We start from the raw sequence: 12465 nt of genomic DNA, 5'->3' as shown, positions 1-12465 counted from the left end.
ACGTCTTATCAGTGAAGGCATAAGACTTTTGAGTAAGAGTATTGTTTTCCCTTACATCCCTTAGATAAAAGATTAATGTCCTGATTTATTACTCATATACATGGCTTTTAATGACCAAATCCAAACGCTTTCGTAACGCGTAGTTAATCGATGATCTTTTCAGTGACAATCCGGGTATTATACTTCACCAAAGCACACAACAAAACAAAATCAAATATCAATGTCGGAAGATCACGCAAAGTGGGTAAACTATTTTCATGAGGCCACGAACATAATCCAGCCAAAACCCTGATATATAAAAATCGCGTCTAGTTCGTGGCCATACTCCCATACATTGAATCCATACTCATACGCAGGTCGCAGTGAGTGATTAATTGCTGAAGCCATGACACTTACAATTGAACATACATTCGCCGTGCTGCGACCACTTCCTGGCTCTTTGTGTTTCGTCACTTCTTTGTGGCCAACGCGGTCACAGCCTCCACTATGCGTGTTGTACATATTGAATACATCCACTAAGTGAATGGTTATGTTTAAAAAAAAAAAAAAAAAAAAAAAAAACCAATGTCTTCAACAAAATTTAATTTTCCATGTTAACCTAATTTAATTTTGCATGTTAACCTAACCTAAAAATTGATTGAAATAAACTTGTTATTAAAGGCTATGTTGTGTGTCTAGATTTTTGCTATCTCTGAAAATCTCGCGTAGGAAATTTTGCAATCACTCAATAATTTTTGTATTACATATATATACATATATACATATGCATTAAAAAAACCTAAGAGTCGCTTTATGAAGCTATTTTACTTGGTAGCATTCGTAGCATTACTAACAATTTCTACACTAAAAACACTTATATTACATTCACACACAAATTTTCGCCTTTTTGTACACGTTTTTGCTAAGCGAGAAATTTTTCAATTCATAAAGTTTTTGTTGTTGTACTAGTTTTAACATTTTTTTTTTTTGGGTAAACACAAAGGATATGCCCTCAAGATCTCCTACATATAGTCCGTATATTCAAAATTAATGTAAGCAGATTCTAAGTTTCAGCCAGTCATCTATTTTTAAAACTCTCATGAAATTGAAATTTTGTACCTACGTCCTTGTCCTTGTTTGCGATCTACATACCTTACTAGAAAATAAGGGAACCTACCTCTGCAGCTAAGAAACAAAGTATACCAAATTACGCTATAATTGTGCGAGTGTATTATACAAGAAAAAAAATCAAACCTTCCCCTCTCTCTGTTAGGGTCTAAGGGTATCTCAAGTTTTCAAATCATTTTTCTATTTTTATTGACTTGGGCATTTGCTTCATCTAAAAATGATACAAAGAGATCCATACTTCAATTGTAAGAAATCCTTTCACTTTATTAAACCAAATTGAAAGCTACAGCCTTAGTTTTAGGGCAGATAGGCGTGATATTATCCATTAAATTTATAGATATTAATTATTCGCCTTAGGGATGAGCACTTTATTGAAACCAGGGGGAGGAGGGTGGAGATGAAAATAATAATTGGGTTTTTATATGAAATAAATACATGTGCACTTAATTAGCGGTAGGCTTAAGTGGCTTTTCGGTTAGGTATTCTCTTCTACAATAATAGCTCAAATAGAGGGAATTGTACTGAAACAATTTTTGGATATTGACTTGGGAAGCGCATGGAAGCGTGATCTACATTCTAAATATAATAAGCGCACACGCACATGCATAGCTAAAAATCTCAAAAACCTTTCAATATGTTGACGATATATTAACAACTAGTAAGAGATCCTAGTCGGGAATTTATGAAAACATATATATATATAAAATAACGACAAAGTTCAATCAAGCTACAGTCACACTTACATCGCATATAAAGACACAATTTTCCTAACAATGACATATTATCCGCCGTGTGGAATGTAACTGTAAGTGTTTAAGGTATGTGTGGTACTCAGTCAAGGTTAACAAAAATCTGGAATACAAGGAAAAAAAGAAGAGGAGAGAATACTTCTTTTAAGTTCTACATCAACATGCCTTTGTAAAGGAAAAAAGAAAACTTAACTTGAAGTACTGGCATTCATAACTTAGATAAAGTTTCATGTATACACAGATTAGTGTCTTCTAATTACATCTAAGAAAGTGTTTTCGTATTAAAATACTTTTCTACTGAAAGTGTATAAAATATTTCGCTTTCTCTTTTAAAAATTTTATTTAATTTAAAAAAACATCCATAAGTTGGATACATTTCGAATAAAATTTAATAATGAAAATGCAATTTTTTGGTGGATCCGTTCACTTAGCTTTCGCATTTAATTAGGAAAATTCTACAAACAAACGAACCGAGCCAATTACATGTAAAGATGGCATCAATCATTAGGAGGAAAAGTTTCCAAGTAAGAAAGTACGTAGGCTGACAAAGGCAAAGCATTGCAGTGCCTTTCTTCTCACGTGAATTAACATGGAATCTTATGAGCTTGTGTAACCTAAGTTCGGAATACGCGAAAATATATTATAAGTTGAATTTTGAACAAGAGGACGCTCGAGCTCATCTTGCGACACCTTCTCCTCAAGTTGAATATATTATCTTCTGCAACATAGTCACTGGGTATTCTTCCTCATAACTCATATTAGTCTTAAGCAGCGGCTTTGACTTCAGTCCTAACAGAGATTTGTCTTCTAAAACTTAGCATCATTTAACTGGAATATACTAGAATTCTCCAATTCATTCACCACATTTTCTCCTTATAACTGATAATGCTTTCAATCAATGGCTAATATTCTCTCTCAGCAGAGGTTCGTCTCTTACAGCGCTACCCAAGAAATTAATCCTTTTGCGTTAAAAACACCAGATGTCTTTTCGGCACATAATACTCGTTTTGTTAAGACAGATGTGAAAAAGTGGTAACACAAGAAAAAAGGTAGAGAGCATTCTGAGCGACAAGCTTTTTTTAACATTTTCACACAATAACACCACACCGCACCGTCCTCAATTCACACAAAAAAAAATTCTTTAAAACTTACATGTATTCTTAGAATGCTAGGTGTAATGGAAATGCTCAAATCTACTAACAATAATCGTAATAAGTCACAAAAAAAAAAAATAGCTGTCAGACCCAATCAATTTTGAGTGAGATTTTTCATATTACACATGAAGATCGAGTTTCCATTGTAGTGAAGTTCATTACGTCTAAGTAAAAGGTAAGTGTGCTTCACGTTTCGTGGGTGTAAAAATTTTTAATGAAACTAAATTAGATAGTCCCAAATTCCAATAGGTTGCCATTTGTCGTATGCCAGAAAACGTCCACTAATTCCTTGCACTTGGTTTTTATAATTGATATGTACAACTAATTTATGAATGAAACGCGATTGTAAAAGTATATTCTATATACGGACAACGAAAGTTGAAATGTAAACCATATTCTCGGACATGAGTTGTCATGTTGTCAAATAAAACACGTAGTGCATTTCCAAAGTATAAATCAATTCATTTTTAAAATATCACCTCAATGCGCGACAATATATATTTAAAAATTACACTTTTTATAATCTAATAGACCGAATATATATTTTCACTTCGTACACATCTCCTATTTAACCAGTCGCGTTGCGTTTTACTTACTTTACGTTTGTTAACATTTCCACTACACCGAAATTCCACAAATCAAACTAAATATTTAATTTTTTTTTTTTACAAATTTTTTTTTTTTTTTTTTTGTTTTTATATATATTTGTTTTTATATATTTTTCTTTATCATTTTGTTTTTTTGTTTTTTTAATAAAATTATAAACTTATAATCAAAAATCACTTAAATTTAAACAAATCTCTAAACGTTTACGACACACGTACCTTCAATTTTATATAAAAACAAATTTAAATCGATATGCATTCAGAGAAAGAATTTTAATTTCTCTATCTCTCTTTCTCGCTCTAATTATTCTGTCTCTATGTAAATTGTGTGAATTTCTTGCTTTTTATTGTTTTCTAAAAACATACAAGCAATATTTTTCAAAAGAGAAAAAAATAATAAAAAAAAAAAATAAAAAAAATAATAGAAAATTATATTGAAAAAACTAATAAAAATTTAGGTATAAATAAACTGAAAACGTAAACACGAGAATCTTGTACTGGAAACAGAGAAATTCGAAATATGCTTCTATGTGTGGAAATGTATATTGCGTTGAGAAAAGTTTGCTGTTCGCTGCCGATGCAAGCACAAACCATCCCGTTCCACAGGCACACATACTTATATATAAACATATATATGTATAGATGTGTACAAATATATATATATATATATATATTGAACGATCTAATAGAGAGTAGTACGCTTTCTCGGTTTAAAAACAAAACAGAACCAAAAATACAAAAAAAAAAAAAAAATAAAAAAAAATAGAAAGTAAGGAATTTTTAGTAGAGAAAAGTGTTGAAATTTTGTTTGTGCAGTTAAAAAATGTTTTTATAGTATTGTTAGTGGAGGAAGTGTTCAAAACTAATTGTTGTTGTTGTTGTTGTTGTTTTTGTTTCTGTTTTTGTTTTTTGTTTATGTGTGTGTATGCGTTTTTTGTGAGTGTGTAAAGTGTTACTAGTGTCTAGTATGAGTTTATGAGGAGGCAGCTTTGGCTTTTGATGCGCTCTTGCGACCTTCATTGTTCAGACCGGCTAAAAGTTCACTTTTGCGGATGCTCTTCAAATCCAAATCGCCATAGTAGTCTTCACTGTAATGTAAAGGTATTTTTTTTCGTTTTTATTTTAGGTAAAAGGTCTAGGATGATAGGATGTTTTTTCTTGCCAAGCAACAAAAAAAAAAAACAAAAAAAAAAATTTACAAAAACACTTAAGCAATCAATATAAATGTAAACAAACAGGCAATAAAGTATGCAAAACATACAGCAGAACAAATAAATATAATATATAGAAAGCATTCACTTTAATTATGTAAATTGAAAGAAAATAGCTTTCCCAATAGTGAAGCGCACAAGCTTAATTTTGTAATAAAATATATAGATATATACATATATATATATACATATGTATATATACATATATATTCAAAAGTACATTTGAAATAGTGAAAATTCAAAACAATTGTGAAATGTAATGAAGGAATGGACATATGTATATATATTCAACATAGGGCTCAAGCAACCAACACCTTAATATGTAGAATGCATAAATATCTACAGTATGTATTTAAATCTTTAAATACATTTTCATAAATGCGTTTATATTTTTTTTATATATGAATATGGCATATGAGAAGAAAGAAAGGTTTTTTTTTTTTTGCACTTACCAGCCGGGAACATCTTCGGGATCTTCGCAGTTGCCGGTGCCATCACCATCACCAATCTTGAATACTGTACCAATGGGGCAACCATACTCACGAGCTACACCCTCTAAGCAAATGTAATATTTACGGCAATCTTCAGGGTGAGCATGCCTTGAGAATGAACCAGTATTGGCCAATTCACCGGCCGCAGGGCAAGAGAAACCATTGGCAACTTCTGCAAAGATCGAATTGGAAAAAAATTCATTTAACTTTTTGTTAAATTTACTTCAAAATATTGTTTATGTATATATATGTATATATATATTTTTTTTTCTGCTGTCCGGATATATGATATACATCTACAATATTGCACTTTCTCTTTGTTTTTAAAAATTTTTTTAAATTTTGCCTTATAAAATGCAAAGCTTTAGTGTGAATTTTGAATGGATACGCATTATTGCAAACGCCACATACTAATTATAGGTGGACTTAGGAAGCGTTTTTCATTTGATTAAATCATGCCACGACTTTGTTTGCGGAAAATCGTATCAGCCATCGGCTCTACATTTGCGATACGTTGTACTATGAGTGGCAATATTGATTTGTTTTGCAAATAAACCTGATTTTGGGTCACCACTTACTATATAACATGTAATACCCTATTTTTGAGGTGTAATTGAAGTCCCAAAGAAAACGTCCTTTGTTTGACAGTTTGTAAAAGTCACAACAACACTTAACAAACATCTTATTAAAATAATTTTATAGTTTCATATACTTTTAGAAATGTAAACCATATTTTCGGACAATCGAATTATATTATGCAGAAAATTACCTTCATTTCGGCATTCGGGCACTTGATCAGCCCACATACAAACGCGAGCATCGCGATCATAAGCCAAACCGGGAGAACATTGATATCTAGATGGTTCACCGTTCCAGCAGTTCCAGAAGACATCACATTTATTCTCATCCGGGAAGATACCATACAAACGAGAGCAATGGGGAGTCGAAATTGGAGGTTCTGTGTACATAAAAAAATGAATGAAATAAAATCAATTTTCTGTGTATTCAATATTTTTGTTATATGTCTTTCTCACCCAATTGTGTACGATCTCCGCAGTCAACATTATGTAAATAGTCACAATTTTCAGTTAAATATTTAGGATCGGAAGCATCGAATGCCAAGCCATTGCCGCAAGTTTTCAATTCAGCCACATTGTTATCGCATTTCCAATATTTATCACAGGATATATCATGTGGATAAAATCCAAAATCATCTGGGCATTTGAAGTTATCCTGGGCAACAGCTGTAATATAAATAAATAAATATATGTATAAAAATTGAAAATTAGTTCATAGCTGAATCGTCTTTTATATATATATATATATATATATATATATATATATATATTTTTTTTTTTTAATTTTCTTCTTTTTGTAATTACTTGAAAATATTATTTTGTAATTACTATGAAATATTAATAAATAAAAATCAAATAACAACGTCAAACCTAATTAAAATTTGCATTATAAACTTATATCATCATCATCATCATCATCATCGCGTATCACTACACTAACATTCAATTAATTAACAAAAAAAATGATACTACACGTTATGTCTATTTATGTAAGTGTATGTATATAATGTATGATGTATGCATGATGTATGAGCCATTCGTATATGAATCAGTAATAATTGAACAACAGAAAAGTGGCATCCGTTAAATATGAAATCCATTTATGGATTAATAATGTATAAAGTCCAATTGTTTTCATTGTTTGTTGTTGTTCTTATTATTGTTGTCACCATTCTATTGTAGCTGTGTGAGAACTTATCAATGCATTATTAAATAGCTTGTCAATATTATTGCTGCTGATATCATTGCTGCAAAGCTGTCTAACTGAGAATACTGTAATTGCAATTACCATCATCGTGTAATAATAATATTAAATAATTGAAGAGTATCGTCGATAATGATGATGATGATAATGATGATGATGATAATGATACCCAATACGCTTATGCAAAGGCCATAATTGTTTAATTACAGTTAGAAGCGTCACACGATGATGAGCCTGCCTGCATGCCTGCCTCCCAGGGAAATTTTAAGGCGATCACTAACAAAAATAATAGCAGCAGCAGCAGCAGCAGCAGCAGCAGCAGCAATCGTTTATTGCATAAAATGAAAATGCGAAATAAGAGAAAGCTGTCTATGTTTACTTTTAGAATGAAATGGAAATGGAAATGGAGATGAAAATGCCCCCTTTAGGGCATTACAAAACAAACAAAAGAATATTGTAACGACCGTGACCGTAGGTAGATAGCTAACATTATTTTTCATATACATTTTTGCTATATAGCGAGACTTTAATCTTCATAGGGATGATTATATGAAAAGACGTTCACAAGAAATTCTCATCAATTTTGATACATCAGAGTACAGTAGGCAGTAGTTAGCAATTTTTGCCGAGAAATTCTGAAAATTCTACTTTTTTTAAGTTAACGATTTTCTCAAAATTACGCATTATAAGGAGAAGGGGCTGCAAAATGCTCATTTGCTCATCCTGGGATCACCTGATTGTCCTCGAGTAACTGCACTCAAAGGTAATTCTTCTAAGGCCGCACGAACGTAGAAATATTTGCGCAAGCATTACACGGGCGGACGGATCATTCTAAATCGTACGGTATAATAAAAAGTGAGTCTATTTTAAGTTCTGTCGGATACGGCAAATTAAATATTAGCCTTACAGAAGTGATGCGGACAAAGGGCATAATTTGTTTATCTAGAAACAATTACAATTCAATTTAACTCAATTCACTCTCTGCACATTTGTTGGATAATAGTTTTAGTAATAGTAATAATTATTATTATTAATATTATAATTATTTTGACCAGAGTAATTAAAATCCAAAAATTTAAGTCTTAAAACACTAGTGTTTCAGGCTATGGGCTTTATTGAAAACCCTACCAGACTTGAGGCTTGAATCCACGGTCATTAAGTTGTTAGTCGGGACCCTTAGTCTACTCGGCCTCTTAGGCGGATAATTTTAGGCATAAAATTTTACTTTGTCAGTATTTTCTTGGCATAATTTTCTTCACAATTTGGCAATTTATAGTTAATGGGGTGATCATATAAAGTTAAAGAATCGATTTAGTTTTGGATTGAAATTATTTTTTAAAAAGCAAAATGGCAACAAAGTAAAACCATGCAAAACACGAATACATATATATAACGTCGTCGCAAAAGTTCGTCAATTTCCATCTAGAAATAAACACCAAAATCATTGTACAAACTTTAACCAAAACGGGCGCAGCATTAAACAGCTTGTGTATGGGGCATGGAGTAAAATTAACAAATCAAAAAAAAAAAAAAAAAATGCTACTATAAAGAGTTACGGTTCAAATTTGAAGTTAATCGATCGAAAATTTACATTGTACATTCCTACATTGTACCGCAAGCTCGACAAACATAGATTCGCTATACTTCCCGTACTTCTCTCAATAGAAAGATAGCCTTTACCAACTCGCTCTCATTTAATTCGCTCTGATTGCCATTTTTCAATATTTAATATAATAATAAAAAATACTAATTCCGTGTAGTTTCGGAGGGAATGCAACAATAAAGCAATTTGCATAAAATGAAATTCTCAGGGAATTTTTACTTCCTTGACACTTGACTGTCTATGCATTGAATCTACGCGTTTTCAATTTTTGCACGCAATCTTACCAACTCTAACTCTGATGATAGTAAGCAATGAAGCGTTGAAATGAATTCTCTGTAATCGATTTAATGTTTCACTGAATACTTTTGTAGCAAACGTCTCAAGCATGCTAGCGAAACTCTCGATAAGCAATATTTATATTTAAGACTGAAGAATATATAAAATTTAAAAATTAAACATCTTCTCTATTGCATGTTGTTAGATAATCGAAAATGTATTCGCAAACACACAAACACACAAACACATATATATTTATATATGTATTTATATATATAAAGGATTTGGCTTTTGCGGAATACAATCAACCAGAAAAGCCACAGTAAAGTAAGTGTTGAATTGCAAAATAAATAAAACAAAAAATTAAAATAAAAAAAAATAAAAAAAATTTAAAAAAATGTGCAAAATAGCTCTAACCAGAATGTGTGCTACTAACTAAATTACAATTAATAGTAAATATATAAATGTATATATATATATATATATATATATATAAATATATAAATAAAGACCACTCCTTTTTTCACACACACATACATGCATACATGTTTATAACTTTGCAAAAAAGAGTTGTACGAACTAAACTGACTAACTAAACACACAAGACCGTATATGCCATATAACACGGTCTGCCTGCCTGCCTGCTTGCCTGCCTGCCTGCCCGTGTATATGATTTAAAAACTGGTACCGTTACTGGTATTATTTTGACAAAAATTTGTTTGTAAAAACTTTTCATTCTACGACTTAATTGCATGTATTAAAATAAACAACGACCGAGTAAAAGTTAAAATTACTCTCGATTAAGATTCAACGAAAGGGAAAGGTACGCTGTAAATAAATTTAAATATTTATGAACAATACTTTTTAATAACAATATATTTTCAATATATTTTATAATAGAATTATTTTATAATTTATTAAAAAATAAAAGGAGTTTTTCTCTTATCCCAGGTTAGTAAACTATTGAGTGGGATTAGCTGACTGGCTTTAGAAGCTCTTAGTCTAGTATTGTTTTCGCCCCATGAACTTTTGCTACATACAATTTAAACCGTTATTTTCAAGTATCAAAGGGTCGAAATCTTTTCAAAATTGTAAACATTTGAAAAAAACTTGAAAAAAAATCGTAAAGTGTTTGTTACTTCCGCTCTTGAGAAAATCTAATTTTCGTAGGATAGGTTTAGGTTCGGATTGCATAACAATTAAAACACCTTCGTCTTGTAAATCTCAGTCAAGAGAGAGTTCATAAACCCATCAAGCAAGTACACTCTTCAAGTCGACATAGCCGTCCACACTCGTCGTTTACATCAAGCTAATGCGCGGCCCATTTAATTTTATTGATAAATGAAAAACTTTGTCCTAATATTCTTATCTTAATGGATTGTTAGACTAAGCTTGTTAAGCTAGCTAAGCTGGCTATGTAAGTGGCTTGACATGTTCAGTTCGCTTAGCTATATATCCTTTTACTTGTCCCTATTTACCCTAACCTCATAAATGCGATTTCCTTCTCTCCTTCCTGGAGGAGATTGCTTCACATCCTTTAACCATCTGGCCGTGGAAAATTGTTATTTTTTTTTTGTCTTCACCTCTATCCCTCTATATATAATTTTTCTTTCATTTTTTTATAATAAGAAGAATTTAAATAAAACATTTTATGATTTGATTACTTTCGCAACCTGACGGTGAATAAACTTAGAAGGCTAAGAAGACACCCAGGGGTGGTAGATTCAGAGAGAAGCACAAAAAGCATGTTACGATAAGGGAAAATGATGTACTTATTACTGACTTTGAAGATGGGCATCCATGAAATATCCCAGATTATCTTAGCTCTCTCTTGGTTACGTTTTCAACTAACTTTGACTTATTAAGTGGAGTCCCTTAAGAATGTAAAGCAAATTGTTTTATCTAATAAAGTAGTCGCGCTTCTGGGTTTTTTTTTTTTTTTATTACCATTTTTACTTCGTCCCTTAAACATTCAAGAATGGTTTCACAAGAAGGCTGAGCGAATTCCGTGGCATAAAAGATAATTTCTTGGATGAAACCACTACATAAAACTGTTTGTCCAAACTGCGTTTTTTTTTTTAAGAGACGTCGAGTTCGATTCTCAATAGACTGGCTCTGTTCAAGCTATCAACCGTAGCTTCATAGCTGTAACGAAGTTCGGAGAATATTTCTTATGTAATTTAAGCTAGTGACGAGTTTGACATTGAAGGTACTCTGCAAGAACGTTTTCAGATCCATCTTTTAGACAGAAAATTGTGTGCTTTAGGTATAAAGAAGATGATCTTTTTTTTTTATACTAAAGCTGCAGTAGACCGCCATTTTGTATTAAAATAACTAATAGAAAATGTCTTTAAATAATGGTCGTCCAAACGAGTCTCCTTAAAAAATCTCTTCTAATACATTGCTTATCTTTCGTAAATGAATTCGGGAAAGTGAACAACAAATGTTCGCAAGACTTCGTCGATCTTTACGGTAGAATAGAATAGAATGCATATAGCGGCTTGAAGATCAACTATATTTCAAATTTTGATCTTTCTCTTACTTCCCAAAAAGTTTTCATTGTTTTTCGGAAATGATTTTTACCGCTTGTGTAGTAGATTTGTTTATTTTGTATTTTATTGCGTTTTTGGACATGATTTTGTCGAACATGCTTTACTATTTCGTTATCCACAATTTACGGGGAATGAAAAAAAAAAAGAAACTCTTTTGATATACCGAACAAGCCAGTGGCCGTCATTGAATTTATTGATAAACACACTACATAAAGACTATTGTTTATGTTGACATTGCGAAATGCTCTCAACAAAATCAACAATAAACAAGCAAGCAAACAAATAAATAAACAAAACTGCAAAACCTGTGCGATAATCTAATTGTATTACCACAAAAATGAGGATATCATTGTGATGCAGAGAAAAATCCCATTTCCCATGTTTTTGGTGTTTTTCATTTTTTTTTATTTTTTTTATCAGACCATACACACACACACACACACACAAGCCTACTTGGTGTATATAGATATATATATATGTATATGATGTATATATTTATATATATGGTGTGTATATATATATATATATGTATATGTACATATATATATTTGGCTCTATAAATGATTTCGTGTATTTTATGGTTTTAAATAATAATCAGTTTTACAAAATTTTGAACTGTGAACTGTGTGTGTGTGTGAATATATGCAGGAAAGCATTCCATACATGAAGCCCTCTATCGTTAGGCACAATTAGGGGGACGGAAAGGAAAAAAAAAAAACAAAAAAAACCAAAATTCAATGATAAAATTGTATATACATCCAAGGACAGACATGCAACAATTACCGTACATTAATTTAGTGTTATAACTGCGAATATACGGTAATTAATTAATCGTTTCGCTCAACAAAATTTAATTATTGGATTTTAGCCACAAATAAAAATTAAAAATAATCAACAAAAAATAAAATAAAATAAAACAATCTCGCAAATGAAAA

At 31.2% G+C, this 12465-nt stretch overlaps 1 protein-coding gene across 1 annotated transcript in view; it reads right to left on the bottom strand.

The window, feature by feature from the left end:
* Positions 1-4401: 4401 nt before the first annotated feature.
* LOC119635133 (protein obstructor-E) overlaps positions 4402-12465 on the bottom strand; it is a 41000-nt gene continuing 32936 nt past the window's right edge. Inside the window, exons 2-5 of the mRNA XM_038029729.1 lie at positions 6352-6561; positions 6087-6275; positions 5279-5489; positions 4402-4703 (exon numbers count right to left, since the gene is read on the bottom strand). Of these exons, the coding sequence (XP_037885657.1) occupies positions 4589-4703; positions 5279-5489; positions 6087-6275; positions 6352-6561 (725 nt within the window). The 3' untranslated portion in view covers positions 4402-4588. The remainder of the gene's footprint in view (positions 4704-5278; positions 5490-6086; positions 6276-6351; positions 6562-12465) is intronic.

This window comes from Glossina fuscipes, unplaced genomic scaffold, assembly GCF_014805625.2.
Source record: "Glossina fuscipes isolate IAEA_lab_2018 unplaced genomic scaffold, Yale_Gfus_2 3, whole genome shotgun sequence".
NCBI classification, from domain to species: domain Eukaryota; kingdom Metazoa; phylum Arthropoda; class Insecta; order Diptera; family Glossinidae; genus Glossina; species Glossina fuscipes.
This window is presented reverse-complemented; position numbering and strand designations above follow the sequence as displayed.